The sequence below is a fragment of the Natrix helvetica genome, assembly GCF_964273705.1.
Source record: "Natrix helvetica genome assembly, chromosome: 1".
Lineage (NCBI taxonomy): Eukaryota > Metazoa > Chordata > Lepidosauria > Squamata > Natricidae > Natrix > Natrix helvetica.
Window position 1 is genome coordinate 34396541 of NC_138548.1, and position 21350 is coordinate 34417890.

Below are 21350 nucleotides of genomic sequence, written 5' to 3' on the forward strand. Positions count from 1 at the left end.
GCAACATTATTCTTTTGATGGCAGAGCTATCTCTGCTTCCCTGTATTTCTTCTATTAGGATGGGGAGAGCTTTCTTGGTGGCAGTGACTTACTTATGGAAGTATATCACCAAAGAGATGCTTCTAGCAACTATCTGTCATCGATGTTGATTTTTGATCTTTTCAAGGCTCGTATGTCTGCCAACCCAAACTACAGGTAGTCCTTGACTTATGACCACAATGAGTCCAAAAATTATGTTGTTAAATGAGACATTTGTTAGGTGCATTTGCCCCACTTTATGACCTTTCCTGCCTCAGTTGTTAAGTGAATCACTGCAGTTGATAAGTTAGTAACCCTGTTGTTAAGGGAATCTGGCTTCCCCATTGACTTTGCTTGTCAGAAAATCCCAAAAGGTGATCACATGATCATGGGAAGGCTGCAAAGGTTGTAAGAAACAGTCCTAGCAGCACTTTTTTCAGTTCCGTTGTAACTTTGAACAGTCACCAAATGAACTGTTGCAATTTGAGGACTACCTGGGTAGAATCCAAAGAGCCCATCCTCTTTGCCAGGGCCAGTTCTGCGCATCTAAGGACAGCAATAGAACCTACATGCCTTTTGTTAAAAGCTTTAAATGTTCATTAAACTGATACTTCCAAGGGTTACAGTCCAAGCCAACTCTAGCCAGCCAAACTGGGCTAATTCTGGCTTCCTTATGGTTTGTCCTTTCTTTAACCTGGGTAGAGCCTGAATAGCTGTTCAAATAGATCAGTGGTGGGATTCAAGGGGTGAAACAACCGGTTTGCTGAGCGTGCGTGCAAAGCGCACACAATGCGTTTGAAAACTTACCTTCCACTGCAGCCCCAGTGCAAAACAGCTGAGGCGTGGCAACCCACTCTGCCATGCCTATCACCTGGGCTCCAGAAAAGGGAATATAGGTCGGTCCGAACCAGCTGAATCCCACCCCATCATCAAATAGATGATGTTCAAGGAGAGGATTAGCTTCTGAAAGGCCTTCAAAGAGAAAGCTGTTCTTTTAAAGAATGACCTAGGAATGGCAAGCTAATAAAAGCCAGGGATTTGATTCACCAAGATTGCTTATTTGCTTAAATGTATTAGCCACCTAATTCCAATGGATGGTGTCTCCCAAAACATTGGAATGCATTTTGCTCTGTACAATATTTGCAAGACTAATTTTTATTGAAGTTCCACTGTGTATCCACTGCTATTACAGTCAGTGATATATACAATTTAGAGGTAACAAACACTTCAATAGTGTAAACTTGCAATGCAATATGCCAATGCAAATGTTGTTATAAAAATCTTTCTGGGCACAGGGATGTGCAAAGGTCTAAACATTTTCATAATTATACAATATAATATTTTCGTACAATAAGTTGCACTTTTCTTACAAGTACTGCTAAAACATTTAATTATCAGCTTTGGAAGCTGGCTATATTCCAGCAACTTGAACTTGGCCTTGTGTTTTTAAGCAAAAATTCTGAATGAAGGTTTCTTTGGGAAAAGATAACTATTATCATATAATAGAAAGCATTGCTTTCCATGAATTTAGCATTATACCTATAAAATCTTTGGTGCAACAATTTTTAATAGCTTAAAACTGATTAAGAAAAAATGTACTGCTCAGCCCAGCACTCTTAAAACTGCATAATACATTTAATTCATAGAATTCATGGACATTTACATTAGTTTTAATTTTGACTGACTTCTTAAAAATACATTTCTTCTTTTTTATTTACATACATCAGTGGTAGTCAACCTGGTCCCTACCACCAACTAGTGGGCGTTCCAGCTTTCATGGTGGGCGGTAGGGGTTTGCTGTAACTCTGCTTTATAAATTTTATAAAGTTACTTCCCTACTTTATAAATCACCATTACTGTGGAACCGGTGGGTGGTTAGAAAATTTTAGTACTAACAGAGATACAAAAGTGGGCAGTAGGTATAAAAAGGTTGACTACTCCTGATATACACCCTCAAAATTATGTTTTAATTTAACAATATTTCAATTCAATTTGTCCTTAAAATGTACAGAATTACAATTCCTCTATGTAGGATGATAACAACATGTCTGAATATTCCATCATTAAAAAATAAAATTCCACGGATAATGTATTAGATTAGATAGAAATCATGGCAAATTTTTATCATTTAATCTGCTATAGGTAAAAATTACAAGTTGCCAGAAGATATCTCCAACGCCATCTAGAATGGCCTTACCTTGCATGCCGAACATGAGAAAGTAACATCAACAAATTTGCCAAGCGAGTTGTTTGTTGGGGTAAAGGGACCCCACTCTTTGCAATGACCCACACCAACGCATCTGTCACTGAATTTAGCAGATGGTTCAGTTTTTTGTTGCTCTCAGGTTCTTCTGTAGCAGATGACAGTGGATACATGCCTACATAAGAGTACCAAAAATCAATGTTATTAGGAATCCACCTTCCCTTTCAATGATTAAATATGACTTAAACATTAATCCTCTTGGGGATAGCTTCCCAAGATTTAAGGTAGAAAATATAAAATTCTGAGAACCAAACCTAAAAATCTTTACATATAGACCAACTACTCTATAACTAAGCTATAGCCTTGCTTTCTGATATAATAACAACAACAACAACAGTGGTCGATACCTAGGATGCTGGCAGCAACCCATATCAACCATTAGCACCAGTTCATGGTATTTGTGACACATTTTTAAATGTTCAGTTAACTGAGTTTCATATTTAATGAATAAAGTAAATAATATAACAGTGATACCCATTGTCATCAGGGCACTTGGTACCATGTCCAAGATTTGTATAAAACACATCTAGAAATTGCAGCTTCCTGCAATAACATCAGCGGAACTGCTAAAAACTGCACCACTCGGAGCATCGTACATTTTAAGAAGGTACTTGGTTGATTCCTAGGACAATGGCAGCAACCCGTATCAACTATTAGCACCAGTCAATGGTATTTTCGGTGCATTTTTGAATGTTCAGTTGACTGAGTTTCATGTTTACTTAATAAAGTATATACCGTGTTTCCCTGAAAATAAGACAGGGCTTATTTTCTTTTTACCCCCTGAAATAAGTACTTGGTCTTATTTTCAGGGAGGTCTTATTATTTTTGAGGTGCAGGAAGTGCCGAGCGTAGTCACCTCATGGCTGCTGCTGTGTTGCAATATTTTCGGGGAGGGCTTATTTTCAGGGGAGGGCTTATTTTAGCGCATGCGCTCAAAACCCCGATTGGGCTTATTATCTGGGGAAGTCTTATTTTCAGGGAAACAGGGTAATAATATTAAAAAAGTTGAAGAAAGAGGCAGCTACTTCTTTCTGCACAAGACCAAGTCGTACAAACAAATGCATACAATGCCAGAATTGAGAAGACAGCAACAGATAGCAAGTGCCCTCTCTGCAAAGAAGCTGAAGAAACAGTAGAGCCACCTGGTTAGCTGCTACAAGAAGATTGCAGAGACTGACTACAAACAATGCCATGGCAAAGTAGCAAAGTAGCAAAAATGGCCTATCAGAATATCTGCAAAAAATATCATTTGCCTGCGAGCAAGAACTGGTGGGACCATAAAATAAAGAAAGTAATAGAAAATGAAAAAGCTAAAATTCCCTGGGACTTTAGACTTCAAACAGACAGGCACCTGTCAGTTAACATCCCAGACTTAACAATTGTCGATAAGAAAAAAAAACTATATACTCGACGTGGCAGTACCTGGAGACAACAGAACAGAAGAGAAAGAACTGGAGAAAATAATAAAATACAAAGACCTGCAAATAGAAATAGAACAACTATGGCAAGATAACAAATGTAGTAAAGGTAAAAGTTCCTCTCGCACATATGTGCTAGTCGTTCCGGACTCTAGGGGATGAACCTCATTTCCATTTCAAAGCCAAAGAGCCAACGCTTTCTGAAGATGTCTTCATGGTCATGTGGCCGGCATGACTAAACGCCAAATGTGCACTGAACACTGTTGCCTTCCCACCAAAGGTGGTTCCTAATTTTTCTATTTGCATTTTTATATGCTTTCGAACTGCTAGGTTGGCAGAAGCTGAGACAAGTAACAGGAGCTCATTCCATTACACGGCATTAGGGATTCAAACTGCCAAACTGCCGACCTTTCTAAACAAAAAGCTCAGTGTCTTAGCCACTGAGCCACGACATCCCTCAACAAATGTAGTAGCATAGTAGAATAGTAATAGGCACCTTGAGTGAAATCCCAAAACAACTGGAACACCACTTGAACACCATCGGCCTTGATAAATTCAATTGCAATTGTCAATTGTAAAAGGCAGCTTTACTTGGAACAGATTCCATCCTGCAATGCTACTTTTATCACCCTCAAACATTGACATATAATAGGTCCTTGGGAAGGACTCTATAGGCCGACAAAATTGCCAAAACCAGTCTGAACATGTGGTTGAGTGCTCAATGGACCATAATGATAATAATGTGATTGACAAACATTATAAGAATTTTTTACCAAAGATACAGCAATAGAATTTGGTCTAGAGAAATGTGCTACATTTCTAGCCATAAATTGGGGTAAAATCACAGGCAGTAACGAAACTGAAATGCCAAATAGACAAACCATCAGAAGCCATCAGGATGAAGTCTAATAGTATCTGGACATTCTACAGCTGGATAACATCAAACATGGTCAAGTTAAAAACAAGATTAGTTAAAAAAAATATCCAAAGAGTAAGAAAATTGCTAGACAAAACTGAATGGAGGAAACACTATTAAAGCTATCAATATTTGGGCAGACTTGTGATATAATACAATGCTTGAATTATTAACCGGACATGAGCCAAACTGACAGTTTGGACTGAAAAACAAGAAAATTGATGACTATTCACTACGCATTATATCCTCATAGTGATATTGATAGATTAGACCTGCCCCACAAAAATTAAGGAAAACTAACTGTTGAAGAAAAAAAGTGTGCATTATGTAAAAGTTGTGTAGCTGATTATGTAAAAGACAGCCAGGAACAAACAACAATGCACGTTAAAAATCAGAACTTATTAAATGTTCAGGGAACCCAAAATGAATATCAAAATAATGCAATAACAAAATAGCATGCTGACAAGGAAAAGCATTGCAAGGTCAATGGCTACAAAAGGTTTACGGGGAAATGGATAAAAATAAAGTCTGGCAATGGCTTGTAATTAAAATTTTAAAAAAAGAAACTGAAGGGTTGATTTTAGCTGTGCAACAGGAAGCTATTTGAGCTAATGCAATCAAGGCCAGAATTGAAAAATCATCAAATGATTCAAAATGCAGATTGTACAAAGAAGCAGAAGAAATAGTCGATCATATTTTCAGCTCATGAAAGAAGTTCACAGAAACTGATTATAAACAATGACATAACACAGTCACCAAAATGATTTACTAGGACATCTGTAAAATTATCATGTGCAAGTAATGAAAAACTGGTGGGAACATATAGTTTAAAAAGTAGAGAATATTATTAAACATTGCTGAGAACAGACACCATATTAGCCTTGAATGAAAAAATAATAATAATTTAATGTCTATTCTGAGGCAGTAGCTGTGAAATAATCTTTCTCAAAAATCCACAAAAAAGTGGAGAAGAGTAGCAGGAGGGGAAAGTGTTTGTGTTTAACCCATGTTTCCACCTTATTGCACTTACAAAGTATATGAAAATTGCAAACACGCTTACTGGATCTTATCAAATACTAAATGTACCTGAACAAAATTTTCCTAATAAGTAGGAACAGTTCCCTCCCATAGTTTTCCTCAAATATCCTCTTGGCCCATAATACTACACAACTGGAGCCAAAGAAGTAGCTGACAGGTGATGTGGAATGTTATGTACAGAGCACCTAATTTTTTTTTGTCTCTGCACTGTGAGTTATACCTGTGAAAGTAAGCCATAACTTAGTTCAGGAAAATCTCAAGTTAGGAGGCAGGAGTTCTGATATTCCAAATTGTCTACTAAATTCAAAGTACACAATTTGCATTATAACACAAAATGCATCATTTGCAACATAATTCCATAAATGTGATTTGTGTTATTTTATAAAAATGTCATTACGCAAAAAACATGATTTGCCACAACTTAATTTAACTGTCTAATGTAGATAAGTGCAACACTATCTACACGGGGGATGGGGGGGATGACTGGACAGAAATTTAATCCACTGCATGTGAAGTCCACTAAATAGGGGTCCATTAAATCAGAGATAAAATTTACAGACTCTTCCAAATCTCCCTGCTCATTCCAGCCAGATCAATTTCTTTCTGGTTAGCTGGCAACCCTAGTTATATGAACACGCATGAGTTGGAAAGGCTGTTTTTGGATGTGCTGATAGCTGAGAGGGTTGCCCTTTCCAGGGTGAAAAGTGAGAACCAATGAGAAGAAAGAAACAGGCAACAGAATGACCTGAGTCACTGCGATTTATAGGTATCACTTTTGGAGTCAGCTCTACAGGGCTTAGAATGGGAGGGCAGCAGATTGGCCGTTTTCCAGGCAAGTAAAATGAAGTGTTAAATGTTTGGGTTGTTTAGTAGCTGTGAGGTCAGTTAGACCTACACTGGCACTTCAGACACTGTGATGTAAAGGTGGAGAAGTTAAGCTATTCAAAACTATTCAAAAAAAGAGTTGGCACACTGCTATGCATTTGCAAGGCAAGTTTGTATTCTTCTGTCTTTGTTTCACATACATACAGATATAGCAAATCCAGAAGCTATTTATGTCACCAGTTGAATTGCTCCATTCAGATTGGTTTAACGTTGATGCCCAAATATCTATAAAGAGGTTTATAGTTCAGTTGGGGGAAATGTACTACCCATATCATCTATATCTATATCTATATCTATATCTATATCTATATCTATATCTATATCTATATCTATATCATCTATATCTATATCTATATCTATCTATCTATCTATCTATCTATGTGTTGCATTTGTGCTGATAAATGCAACACAAATGTAACAAAGGCAACATTTAAAAAATGGCTTTCTTCCCAGATGGCTCCTAGGGTGAGCCGAAAGACAGAAAAGGGAAGCAGTGTGCTCCCTCCCATATTGGGGCATACCAGGGGTTGTGACACAATACATATCTATATCTATAATCTATCTATCTATCTATCTATCTATCTATCTATCTATCTATCTATCTATCTATCTATCCATCCATCCATCCATCCATCCATCCATCCATCCATCCATCCATCTATCTATCTATCTATCATCTATCTTCAATAGACAGAGTGTATATTCAATATATAGATAGTAGGGGTTTGCATAAATGCACCAGCATGCCTAACGTCCCTGTCCTACTGTCCCCATTTATTTGTACCCATTTCCTGTGTTCTTATTCATGCTTATTCTTATTCCTGTTATCTTGTACATGAGTGACAAACTAAATAAATAAATAAATATCTTTCATCTAACTATCTATACATGCACACACATTCACACACATTTACACATTAATTGCTAAGAGACTTCTTAGAGTTTTAGTTGTTACAGACTTGGAAACTTAAAGAACGCCCAGCTCAGTGACTAACAGGAATGGGATTCTAATCTCTGGTTGCTAAAACAAAAAACAAGTATAATGAGATATCTCTAAGACTAATAAATCTCTCTCTCTCTCTCTCTCTCTCTCTCTCTCTCTCTCTCTCTCTCTCTCTCTCTCTCTCTCTCTCTCTCTCTCTCTCTCTCTCTCTCTCTCTCTCTCTCTCTCTCTCTCTCTCACACACACACACACACACACACACACACACACACACACAAATATCATACAACTATTTATGCAAAGGTATCTCAATTTTCCACTGTCTTTTTAGGGGTCATATTTATCTAGGAAGTTAATGGATAATATTCCAAGGATTTATTCTATTAAAGTTAATATATTTTTAGAACTGTGTGGATGCTATTATGAGAGTGTGTTGTGCATACAATGGCATCTGCAGGCACTGTAAATGACACTATGCTCAGTCTAGCCAAAAGTCTAGCTGTTTATTTCATGCTAAGAATTAGCAGGATATCACACTTCCAAAGTCCACCAAATTGTTGCTGAATGTCGGCAGTATGTTCTGGGAGACACTGAATCTTTCAAAAAGCTGGGTCGTTGGCCACATGTGGCTCACAAAATACAATTACCTATTCCTTGTTTGCAGTTGCATAGATTTGGGGGAGAGTAGGAAGAGGGTAGGAAGGAGATCCTTAGGCTATTTACACACTTTTTTATTCTTGGTAACAAGACCGGAGTGAAGACATTATCTATTCTTTTAAAAACATAATAATCCTGAAATGTCTATCAAGTAGAAATTCTTAATGTGATGTACCTGCTTACCAATAGGCTAAGGTGTACATTTCAGAATTCATGAATATTAAGATGTAATTATTTTAAACAATTCAATACATATTAATATAATAATTCTACAATTGTATACATTCAAGTCACATTTATGTTGTATTGATTTCTGATCAGTTATTTTCTCTTGTAAAGAACAGTAGACCATTTTTAATAAAACATATTTGATTTATGAGTCACAATGTAAGTTGTACTACTCTCATTGATAAAAAATCTAGAAGTTGTCATAAGACCAGATGATCATACTGTTAAAGAACACAGCAATCATAAATATTTTATGTATTTATTAGTATTTATTACATACATACATTTATTCTATGTATGTAAAATCTTGGGAGAAAAAAAGACAAGATTAAAAAGTAAATTGTTCTGTAGCTAATCAATACAATACAATAGCAGAGTTGGAAGGGACCTTGGAGGTCTTCTAGTCCAACCCCCTGCCTAGGCAGGAAACCCTGTACCATTTCAGACAAATGACTATCCAACATCTTCTTAAAGACTTCCAGTGTTGGGGCATTCACAACTTCTGGAGGCAAGCTGTTCCACTGATTAATTGTTCTAACTGCCAAGAAGTTTCTCCTCAGTTCTAAGTTGCTTCTCTCCTTGATTAGTTTCCACCCATTGCTTCTTGTCCTACCCTCAGGTGCTTTGGAGAATAGTTTGACTCCCTCTTCTTTGTGGCAACCCCTGAGATATTGGAACACTGCTATCATGTCACCCCTAGTCCTTATTTTCATTAAACTAGACATACCCAGTTCCTGCAACCGTTCTTCATATGTTTTAGTCTCCAGTCCCCTAATCATCTTTGTTGCTCTTCTCTGCACTCTTTCTCAATCATCACTCAATCAATCATCCAACCAACCAACCAACCAACCAACCAACCAACCACATTTTACAGCCTGGCACCCTTTTCTGGATTCTGGGCTGTGACGTTAAGTCACACAATTCCTACTTGGTAATCAGTGTAATCAATGCCATAATTAAATTATAAAAGTAAACCAAAACAAATATTATATTCACAATTCAGACAACATGTAAAAGGTTTTGAAATTCACCTGCTTTCAATGAGAGCTATCTAAAGGTTCCTGAAATAAAATAAAAATAAATCTGACTACAAATATGTTTTCAAAGCTTTTAGATGCATTTCTACCAGATAGGCAATTGAGTTTATGATGATGATTAGTCTCTCAAGCACAACTCTAACCATCACTGATTCAGGTGCTCATTGGGTTTGTAAAGGAGGCCCCTTCTCTCCAATATAACTGATAGTGATTAGAGTCCTCTATTGCTTTTGATAATGGCAGAGACACAGCTTATATGAACATGCATACACATGGGTGTGCATGTATTACAACAGGAGCCATCAATTTGAAAGGGAGAAATGTTTTAATGTAAGAAGTAACATTCCTCTGCTCACAACAGAATACCTTATGCTACCAGGCTTGAAATGTTGGGTTTGGAAAACCTAGAGTTACATTGCTTACTGACCTAAACGTTCACAAAATTATCCACTACAACATCCTACCTGTCAATGACCACTTCAGCTTCAACCACAATAATGCACAAAGAAACAATAGATACAAACTCAAGGTACACTGCTCCAAACTCAATTGCCAAAAATACGACTTCAGCAACAGCGGTTAATGCCTGGAATGCACTGCCTCTGTTGTTACATCCCCAACCCCACCTAATTTTAACTTTAAACTGTTTACTGTTGACCTCACCCCATTCCTAAGAGGTCTGTAAGGGCAGTGCATAAGCACTCCAGCGTGCCTAATGTCCCTGTCCTACTGTCTCCATTTATTTGTACCCATTTACTGTGTTCATTCTTATGTTTATACTTAATGCCTCTTATCTTTTCCATGTTTGACAAACTAAACAAATAAAATAAAATAAATAAACTTCCTCAATATCATCAAAATATCCTGTATTTGGGGGTCAATCAAAGGAATAGCCCCCAGAGGGGGTGGAGAAACACTGATCTGGAATATACAAACTTAATTCCATAGAAACAAGTAGGAAAACAATTGGACACATGCACACAATCATGTAGAATGGAACAATATAGTGACCTAGGTCTTGAGTATAAAACCATTATAATATAAGGAAGGGAAAAGCACTTTGGGTGTTTTTATTTCATTCACCTAAACAGTTCTTGCGTCCTTTGAAATTTTTCCTACCACAACCCAACTTTTTGTCTCAATAATAAGCACAGCTTGACATGACTGAAACTTCTACTCACTGGAATTGAGAAGAATCATTGCCTTGACACAGATATATTCTTTGTGCTGCAATTTCAGCTCTCGAAGCCTTGAAGTTGTTGCCAAGAGCATGTCAAAGATTTCCAATATTCCTTCTACACATTTTCCCTCATCCCTAATTTGAAAATAGTCAGAGAATTACTTGACATACAAAGCATGCTTTCCATCAAAATACTGCATGTTATTCCAACATATAGTCACATTTTGCCTCTACTAAGTGGTTCATATTTTATGTACACTGTGCATATTTTAAGCATTTAATGTTCAACACAATCTTTGTTCATTTTATAAAGGGTGAAGTGATACCTTCATTACAAGCTAACTCGTGATCATATCCTTTTAACTTTCTTCTTTCAGCAATTTCTCTTTCTTTCTTGTTGCTCTGATGCTTAAAACGTCCTCCTAAAATAACTATATTTCATTCAACCTAACATCCCACACATATTTCTAGAATGACCAAACATTCCAGCCTTGTTTTGACGAGTGAAATCACAATTGTATCTCTCTACAGTTTCTTGCGATCTAAAAAAGCAGTAGTTAAAAAATGGTTTGTGGCTATAAAAAAAATTGCCCAGCCTAGCGCTAGATTGCTACAAAGTACTTTCTATAGCCTTTCTAGTTAACTCCAACTGAACACTTGTTCAAGGAATTGGTGAAGCTTCTTTTAATATCATTGCCAGTAAATCTGCAGGAGGGGATGAGCAGACCTGAACTAAATGTTAATCATGATAGTTCATGGAGGAGAAAATATTCAGGCCTTCCTGAATAGAGTAAAATATTGTGTTTGCTTGCTAATGCATTTTCATTCAAATCTTAACTTCCAAACATACATTCAAGTAAAACAATACTTATTTCTTACCTGTCAAGCACAAGATCTGGTGCAAATATGAGCTTTCCTGGGTGATCAATGGATCTCCACATTAGACCCACCATTAATACTTCCAACCAACAGCTTTCCAAAAGCCTTACTTGATCATATAGACTCAGCTCTATGAAGCCTTTAAAAGAAGGGGGAAAGGAAAGAAGGCATATTTACATCATGAATACCCAAATATATACACCTTCCTTGGCTTTCAGAACAATATAAATTCTTTAAAATTCAAAGTCATTTTCGTGAAATTAGGAAATCCATGACCTAAATTCTTAGAAGTTTGTCAACTGTTCATTCCAAGTGGTGGACCCTTCCTTCCTTCATCCACTATCTATACTGGGTGGCAAAAATATATCCCTTTATCAATGGGATTTATTCATAAATAAATACATCCTGGATGCTTATTGCAAAGGATTCTACCAGACAAGTTAAGATTTTGTAAAAACAATAACCTGAAGAACAAAACAGCAAGGATAAACCAACCAGAACTACAATCATCCTGTGCCCAAGGCCTGAAAGGCCCACCAAGTCTTTAACAATTTCCTAAATGACATAATTGTACACCAGAGGGTTATAGTTCCAGACAATAAGGGTCACGGATCCCAAAAGGTAACATTGTTTAATTGACGGGACATATTTAACATCACATTTTTTTATTATGTCAATCCTCTATATACCTTAAATACTATGGTATTGATGGGGACAATGCAAGATTTAAACAACAAAACTGTATTTGATCCTACATCTATGACTTGAACAGGGATTTCCCTGTTTTGCCTTCACTTCCCATTTCTTCTCCTGTAACTCAACTGAGGACACAATATTTCGTGTTTTTAGAATCTACATGTATCAGATTAATCAGCCTTTGGGGGAATCTGCAACATTCTCTTCTGCATTTCATTTGTAATTTTGTATGCTCTTCCCGTAATGGAGTGAGCTCCCGTTACTTGTCCCAGCTTCTGCCAACCTAGCAGTTCCAAAGCATGTAAAAATGCAAGTAGAAAAATAGGAACCACCATTGATGGGAAGGTAACAGCATTCTGTGCGCCTTCAGCATTTAGTCATACCGACCACATGACCACAGAGATGTCTTCAGACAGCGCTGGCTCTTCAGCTTTGAAACGGAGATGAACACTGCTCCCTAGAGTTGGGAACGACTAGCACATATGTGCGAGGGGAATCTTTACCTTTACCCTATACTCTTCCCATTTTACTTCCAGACTAATATACACTTAGCTACCTGATATCTAATATACACTTAGATAGATGATGAGGGATAAAGAAACCAACTGCTTATCTAAAAGTTCTTTCTTAGGAACATGAAGAGTGAATGCATGTAAAAAATGTAATGGTAGACTATTTTTATACTTTTGACATAGGGTTAAATCAATCTGCAGACAATAACAAAGTCTCCCTTTTGCATCATACTGCACATTTTTAGGTTATGAAGAAAGACAAAAATAATAGAAGGAAATACATACAAAAATAAACCACATTACTGCAGAGTAAGAAAATATCTTCCCCAAATCTCAACAGAGCAGCACCAAGCTCTGTTAGCTATTTATTTGTTTGTTTATTAAATTTATATGTTACCCATCTTTCTGTCCAATGTGATTCTTTAAGCCTTTACCATGCATTGCCAAACCTTCATCTGTTATAACCCAGGAGTGGGTTGCTGCAAGTTCTCACCAGTTCAGGAGAACCTCTAGCTAAGAATCTGCCCAGTTCAGAGAATCTGCAAATCCCACCCCCTTTTAGGTTTCTTATTCTTAAACTAATTTGTGCTTTTTCTTGCCAATTGTTACCATGTTGTAAGTTAGTTCAAAGTCTTCCAAAACCTTTTGGTGCAGCTCTCAAAATTTCTCAAGACTTGCCACCAAATTATAAATGCTATTGAGATAAAATATTAAAACTCCTAAATACTAAAACTCCTAAAACAACAACGATACACTTGAGTTGAGTTTATTACATTTATTTTATTTTATTTAAATCCAACACCTTTATCTTGACATCATTGGTGGGATTCAATTTTTTTTTTACTACTGGTTCTGTGGGCGTGGCTTGGTGGGTGTGGCATGGCTTGGTGGGCATGGCAGGGGAAGGTTACTGCAAAATCCCCATTTCCTCTGGATCAGCTGGGATTCAGGAGGCAGAGAATAGATGATGACAGGGACAGTCAAAAGTGGTATTTACTGATTCTCCAAACTACTCAAAATTTCCACTACCGGTTCTCCAGAACTGGTCAGAACCTGCTGAATTCCACTTCTGCTTGACATTGTATTCAAAGAGGAGATGCATTCTGTAGTCCTAAAAAGGTTATTCATCTCTATTTTGTAAGTGGAATATTGTGTGAACATTTATCCAAACTAAAAAGTTTATGTTAATATCTGCAGTATCAATTTTTTGATCACACTTCTATTCTGCCTTCCAACTTTCTCACACCACAGATGTATCCGACAATATAAATACATAATGCCAATTTGATTATACAGATTGAATTTAGCTAGTATTTCTCCTGATAGTCAGATTAGTACGGAAAATAGGCCACTCTGAATCAAGACACAAAATACACTGTGGTGACGCAGTGGTTACAATGCTGTACTGCAAGCTACTTCTGCTGACTGACTGCATTTTGGCAGTTCAAATCTCACCGGGCTCAAGGTTGACTCAGCCTTCCATCCTTTCAAGGTGGGTAAAATAAGGACCCAAATTATTGGGGGAAATATGCTGACTCTGTAAACCGCTTAGAGAGGGCTGTAAAGCACCGTGAAGCGGTATATAAGTACTATTGCTATATTGATGAAGACAAATGCTTGTAAAAAAAAGAGGTTTGTAGGCTTAGTCATGGCTGTGGTAGATCTATCAAAATCAGTAGAACTTCAGTTAGTCATGATAACATTAAGCCACATTTAGTTCAAAGTGCTCTTCTAAATATGAATATATTTGGATCAAAGTTAGAGGAGAGGTTTTTTTTTCAAAGTGGGAGGAAAAAATAACAACTGCATTTACTACAAAAAATGGACTGTATTGGAGGGGCAGCGGAATTACACATATTCTATCCCCATCACTGTGAGTGACAAAATAAGCAGGGAAAGTAATCAAAAGTGAAAATGGATTCATTTCCCAGCTGAGTGCAAATGTATAGAATTCTCCAATGATCAAAGTAAAAATACTATCATCAGGAACCTCATTCAGGATATCAATACCTCCAAATTTCATTTAAGACTTTTAATGAAAAGTAATAGGCAACTGGCTTTTGTATTGTTTTTGTGCAAACTAAGTCATTCATTTTTTAACTCCCCCCCCCCCTTCCCCACGCATATATTTTGTTTTTCAGCCGCAAAATCTGTTAAACTTTTAAACTTTTTTATTTAAAATACATTTAGGAAAAATTTTACATAAATGTTGTTAACTGTGCTCAGATTGTTCTGTATGGATAAACGATGTAAGAATTTTTTGCAGCCTTTCTGCTATTATTGAGGCAAAGATTTTGTAATCTGCATTTAGCAGTGATATTGGTCTGTAGTTTTGTATAAGCACCTGGTCTGTATCCGCCTTAGGTCACTGTGCTCAGATTGTTGAAATCAAAATATATGTATGTAAAGGTCACCAATGTTAGGCATTATCGTAGTAATGTCTGAAGCATTATTGTCTTTGTATCCTAGTTGTAAAGTTGTGTGGCTGTGGTGCCATGCTGAACTGATTATGGTTGAATGTTAGGAGAATCTTCTGACAATAAAAGTTTGTCAGTAGAACCAAAATACAGTTGTTTTAATTGTCTTCACGTTGCCTGTCCTTTAAATCATATGGTTGGTCTTTTGTTGACTCCTGCACATTCTGCATTAGGATTGGAGTAGATTATACTGTAAATGCCATCAAATATATGTAGAATAAACTACAGATAGTCCCACACTTATGGCTGCAACTGAGCCCAAAATTTCGGTTGTTAAATGATACACTTGTTAAACTTTGCCCCATTTTATGACCTTTCTTGCCACAGTTGTGAAGTGAATCATTGCACTTGATAAATTAGTACCCTGATTGTTAAGTGAAACTGGCTTCCCCGAGTCCCGAGTCCCTTTCGGGAGAGGGGGCGGTCTAGAAGCATTAAATTAAATTAAAATTAAATTAAATTCCCCATTGACTTTCCTTGTCAGAAGGTTTCAAAAAGGGATAACATAACAGTGGTGCAATTCAGCAGGTTCTATGTGGTTTGGGTGAAAGGGTAGCGGTGATGGCGCCCAGACATCATCACATCCCGTTTTAATGCTCTGCGCATTCGCAAAAGGTCCTACTCATAGGCGAACGAGGCACGTGCGAGCGATACCAGCATGCACGCATGCTCACATTTGCGAACCGGTAGCGAAGGTAGGTTGATTTCACCCCTGTCACATTGTTGGGACACAACAATGCTCACAAGTATAAAGCAATTATTAAGCATCTGAGTTTTGATCCCATGATCATGGAGATGCTGCAAAAGTTGTAACTGTGAGAAAGGGTGATAAGTCACTTTTTTCAGTCACTTATTTCAGTGCCGTTGTAACTTTGAGCAGTCACTAAATGAACTCTTGTAAGTGGAGGACTCCCTGTGCATGTAGAAACTTTATAGCCACCTGTCAGGATGCTTTAATGGGAACTTTTTTTCTGAGAAGAAGAAGGTTGGACTTGATGGCCAAAAAGCTCTTAACTTTTGATTTGATCGATGTACCCGTTGATTTACCAACTCTTCTTTGGTAGAGCTTTCATTTATTCAGTCTCGACTACAGCAGTTCTAGTTATTGACTTCATTACTTGAATGTTAAATTAAACCCTTCTCACAACATTACAGTCAAAATGGTCCAACCTATGTATAAACGGGAGCCATCTGCGGAGTCAAGGTCCATCCAGTTGAAATTGAATGAGAATAAGTCTTAAAGAAAAAGAATATGGCTTCCACTAAGATAAATGCCTTGTTAACAATTGCTGGTAAATAATAAACTCTTCTTCATCTGTCAATACATAAAGGATTTCAGATGTATGTATCAGTGGTGGGTTTCAATTTATTTTACTACTGGTTCGCTTGTGCATGCGCTCGCATGCACAACGCTTCTGCTCATGCGCAGAAGCATCCAGATGGGTGGGCAGAGCCTCCCACCACCGCCACTACCAGTTCACCCACTCTGGGGCGAACTGGCAGAAACCCACCTCTGGTATGTATCCTTATATGATGCCAGCAATAATTAACATGCAGTTTGTATTTATTCATACTCAAAGATCTCATGACACAAATGTTGTTTATAAATTGGGGGCTTTTTTGTTTCTTCCCCATCCCTGGCTTCTAATGTTGTTACAACAAAAAAGGAGTCAAACTATCTTATTTTTAAGGTATTATTTAGCTACAGCTTTTCTTTTTCTCCCAGAGCTGGGATTTCTTCTACTTTAAAAATATAAAAAACAAACCTCACCAAATTAGCTAACCAGGGCTTTTAAGCAAAGTAAAAGCAGCATCAGTCATAACAGATCAATTGAAAGTAATATTCTTTATAGAGGAGAAGAAAACCTTAAGCGTTGGATGAAGTATAGGGTCAAAAAAACAAGGAGGAAGAATCACATAGATAGAAATGATAGAAAAAGCCACTTGTTATCTAGATAATTTCCTGACTCACACTGGGAAGTCACAACTGTCTAAAGACAGCAATTGAGAAAGCCAGGTTTTTAATACAAATGAGTAAAACCTTTTCCAAAACAGGAACCTGGGTTCTAAGTGAAATGCTAAAATTAAAAACAAACCTCAGGGGACCCCAGGTTGTCTACTTGGAACAAGAGCCAAATATATCACTGGGTCTTATTCAACAAAATCCAATTCAATGGTGACAAAAGTAAGATTTTAGACTTAGGCAAGAAGAGCCAAATGCACAGGTATAGAATAGTTGTTACCTGGCTCAAGAGTAGTATCTGTGAGAGGGATCTAGGCATCCTAGTGGACAACCATGTATGTATGTATGCTGCAGCTGCCAAAAAAGCCAATGCAGACATAGCCTGCGTCAACAGAGGAATTTAAAGCACTAGGAGCATAAGTAGTATTTCTCTGGTTTACTTGTCAAAAGATACAGCCAGGAAAAGTGAGGAAAATACTTGAAATGAAGGAGTAGATCCGATTATCAAGCATTTGGCTAGTCCACATATCTTAAAGTTACTAAGATTGAGAAATACTGCTTTATAAAACAAAATCAGGAGGATCTTGACGAACTGATACTTTGGGCAAAGCCTAGCAAGATTAAATTTCCACAATAATGAATGCAAAATCCTCTATTTGCATTGGAAAAAATCAGAGGTACAATACCTCTGATACAATACAAAAAGTATCTGGGTGACTCATAAGCTGCATATTAATCACAATGTGATGCAGTTGCAAAAAAAGCAAATGCAGTTCTATATTGTATCAGCACAAATATAATGTTGAATCAAAAGAAGTCCTTGTTCCTCTCTATTCTGCTTTAATTAGGCTGCACCTAGAATATTGCATTCAATGCTGGGTGGGCATTGAATGCAATGCCCAGCATTGAATGCACTTTAGGAAGGGTAGTGGCAACCACATCATTCCCAGAAGGGAGGAACAAATGATAAGGATCCTAGAAAGAAAACCCTCAAAATGTTTGGAAGTGTTGAGTATGAGTATCCCAGGGTAGAGATTGCTAGGAGACATGATAGTTCCTTCAAATATTTGAAAGGTTTCATATAAAACAGGGTTCCCTAACTTTTCTGGCTTTGTGGACCGGCAGATAGGAGGGGAAGAATCCACATGAGTGGCAGCCATTTGCACATACAGCTCCATTTGTGCAAACAAAGGGCACACGTGCCTACCGTTCATGCAAATGGAGTCCATACACAGGTGTTTGTCCACTGCTCACACAAGTGAGGATGCACACATGCTCACCCACCACTTCTGCGGCCTGGTTCTTAACGGTTCAAGGCCCAGTAGTGGGCCTCAGCCTGGGGATTGGGGACCCCAGATACCTTTGCATAGTTTTATGATGTGTGTGTGTGTGTGTGTGTGTGTGTGTGTGAGAGAGAGAGAGAGAGAGAGAGAGAGAGAGAGGGAGGGAGAGGGAGAGAGAGGGAGAGAGAGAGAGAGATTTATTAGTCTCATTATACTTGTTGTTTGTTTTAGCAACCAGAGATTAGAATCCCATTCCTGTTAGTCACTGAGCTGGGCATTCTTTAAGCTTCCAAGTCTGTAACAATTAAAACTCTAAGAAGTCTCTTAGCAATTAATGTGTAAATGTGTGTGAATGTGTGTGCATGTATAGATAGATAGATAGATGAAAGATATTTATTTATTTATTTAGTTTGTCACTCATGTACAAGATAACAGGAATAAGAATAAACATGAATAAGAACACAATACAAATAAATGGGGACAGTAGGACAGGGATGTTAGGCATGCTGGTGCATTTATGCAAACCCCTACTATCTATATATTGAATATACACTCTGTCTATTGAAGATAGATGATAGATAGATAGATAGATAGATAGATAGATAGATAGATAGATAGATGATAGATAGATAGATGATAGATAGATAGATAGATAGATAGAGATGATAGATAGATGATAGATAGATAGATAGATAGATAGATAGATAGATAGATATGATAGATAGATAGATAGATAGATAGATAGATAGATAGATAGATAGATGATAGATAGATAGATAGATAGATAGATAGATAGATAGATAGATAGATAGATAGATAGATAGATAGATGATAGATGGATGGATGGATGGATGGATGGATGGATGGATGGATGGATAGATAGATAGATAGATAGATAGATAGATATAGATATAGATCTGTATTGTGTCAAAACCACTGGTATGCCCAAACATGGGAGGGTCCAGAATTTTTCAGAGTTGGTCCAGAAAGAAACCATGGGTTTAAATTACAAGACAATTAATTTGGTTGAACTTGAGGGCAAAAAGCTGAACAGTAAAAGCTGTTCAACATTGAACAGCCTGTCTTGGAAATTGGTCACTCACCTGAGGTGGGAATGTTTAAATATGCTGGACAGTCTTGTCAGGGATGTTGTAGTAGCATAGGTATATATACTGGCCTGGGGATTAGACTACCATCGATGATCTCTTTGATCCTGTGAAACCTTATATTCTATGTTTTTACTTTTGCTCCAAACAATGGCCTTACCAAAGTTGTATTACCAAATAATAATGTGATCATTGACATGTTTTTCTGGTAGTTTTGTTTAAAAAATATTTATACTTTTTATACATACTTATATTTCACATGCCATCTAGCATAAGCTCCACTCTAAACACAGGAGTTTTCAAATTCCTTACCAGGGATTTTTTTCGCCCAACCAATCATATGGACCAATTCTTTGTCTGCAAGTTTCGTCAAGGACATCATCATGGAAGCTTCTGTAAATGGCCTGTTGGGGCGACTCACCAACACATTTGGTGGTTCAGCTTCAAGTAATATGGAGACAAACTGTTCTGGGCTTATTGCATTGCCCAGGGCTTCTTTTGCTTGGATGATACTTTCATTATTCTTTTTCCCTTTGCCTACACAATGCACCAAATCTTCTGGATTGCGATGACGGCGAACGATACGATACCCACAACGCTCTCTTCTTGAACCTGAAATTTTGAAAAATAATTGACCTAATTTAGTCTTCCAGTAACTCAATCACTACATTAATTATATATGGGTACCTAAATGGTATAAGAAGAGTTGATTGCCAATTTTCCAAAAGTTTACCAAATCCATGTTGGAAAATTCTGGTGAGCAATTTCCAGTTTAGTTTGCATACACCCAATCCCTATACCCAGATCAGAGCAAATATGTGTGACATTCAGTTCAACTAGCAAAACTATAGCAAACATTCACTATTTTGTTTACAGTTGTAATGTTCTTATTGTTTATATCATTTTAGAATTGTAAGCTGCCCAGAGTCATTTGGTTGAGTTCAGCAGCTATAGAAATAGAATGAATGAATGAATAATTGGAAAATTGAAATGGGAAATAAAACATCGAGTGATCCTCTATACTGCATCATGAAGTAAACAAGTTAGCGATGGGCATGATGTATCCATCAATCTAAACAAAGCAACATTTTTACATCAAATATTTTTTTAAAAAAAATCAGCCTCCAAGAACATGCTAGTAGCACAGTAGTCAAAAATAAAAACAGTAAAAAATAAAATAGGTGTTAATCTTATCGGAGGCTTATGTTGCTTCTTGTTTGGTGGGGAGGCTTTGGAAGCTATTGAAAGAGGACTTGGGGGCCAAATCTGGCTCATAGGATATTATCAAGGTCCTTATTGTAGACTCTGATTCTCTGATATGATACATTTATTATCAGAAAAGAGCTCTGGCGACAAGAGAGGAGCTGATTGGAAATCAGGATCCCAGGTAGATGGTAGGAAGCCAAACAATTAATTTGGCTCTAAATCAACTTTATTTTTTGAATCCTGGACAAATATAACATCCACATAAAAGGTCTGTATGATGCAGAGAGATGCTGCAAATTTGCTAGAATGAAGGCACAATGTAAGTCTAGTTCAGCATAATGAAATCTTGATTGTGTCCAGAGAACAAAGCGCTCAATTTCCCAGTTCCATGTCATTCTTTTATAATCAGTATGCCCTAGTCTAGTACAGCAGATCCCACAAAAGGATCATCCTATACATAGACTTCATCTCTTCCCCAGCAGATGATCAACAACTGCATTATTAAAACTTTTCTATTATCTAATTTTCTCTTTTTCCTTGATCCTGAAACTTGTTAACTAGATATACAATTCTATTATCTGCATCTGTGGGTTTGTAGGTCTCTCTCTCTCTCTCTCTCTCTCTCTCTCTCTCTCTCTCTCTCTC

The 21350-nt window shown here is 37.2% G+C and overlaps 1 protein-coding gene across 1 annotated transcript in view; it reads right to left on the reverse strand.

The window, feature by feature from the left end:
- ESR2 (estrogen receptor 2) overlaps positions 1-21350 on the reverse strand; it is a 74751-nt gene that overhangs the window by 7122 nt on the left and 46279 nt on the right. Inside the window, exons 6-9 of the mRNA XM_081952145.1 lie at positions 19812-20111; positions 11463-11601; positions 10585-10718; positions 2216-2396 (exon numbers count right to left, since the gene is read on the reverse strand). Coding sequence (XP_081808271.1) covers positions 2216-2396; positions 10585-10718; positions 11463-11601; positions 19812-20111 — 754 coding nt within the window. The remainder of the gene's footprint in view (positions 1-2215; positions 2397-10584; positions 10719-11462; positions 11602-19811; positions 20112-21350) is intronic.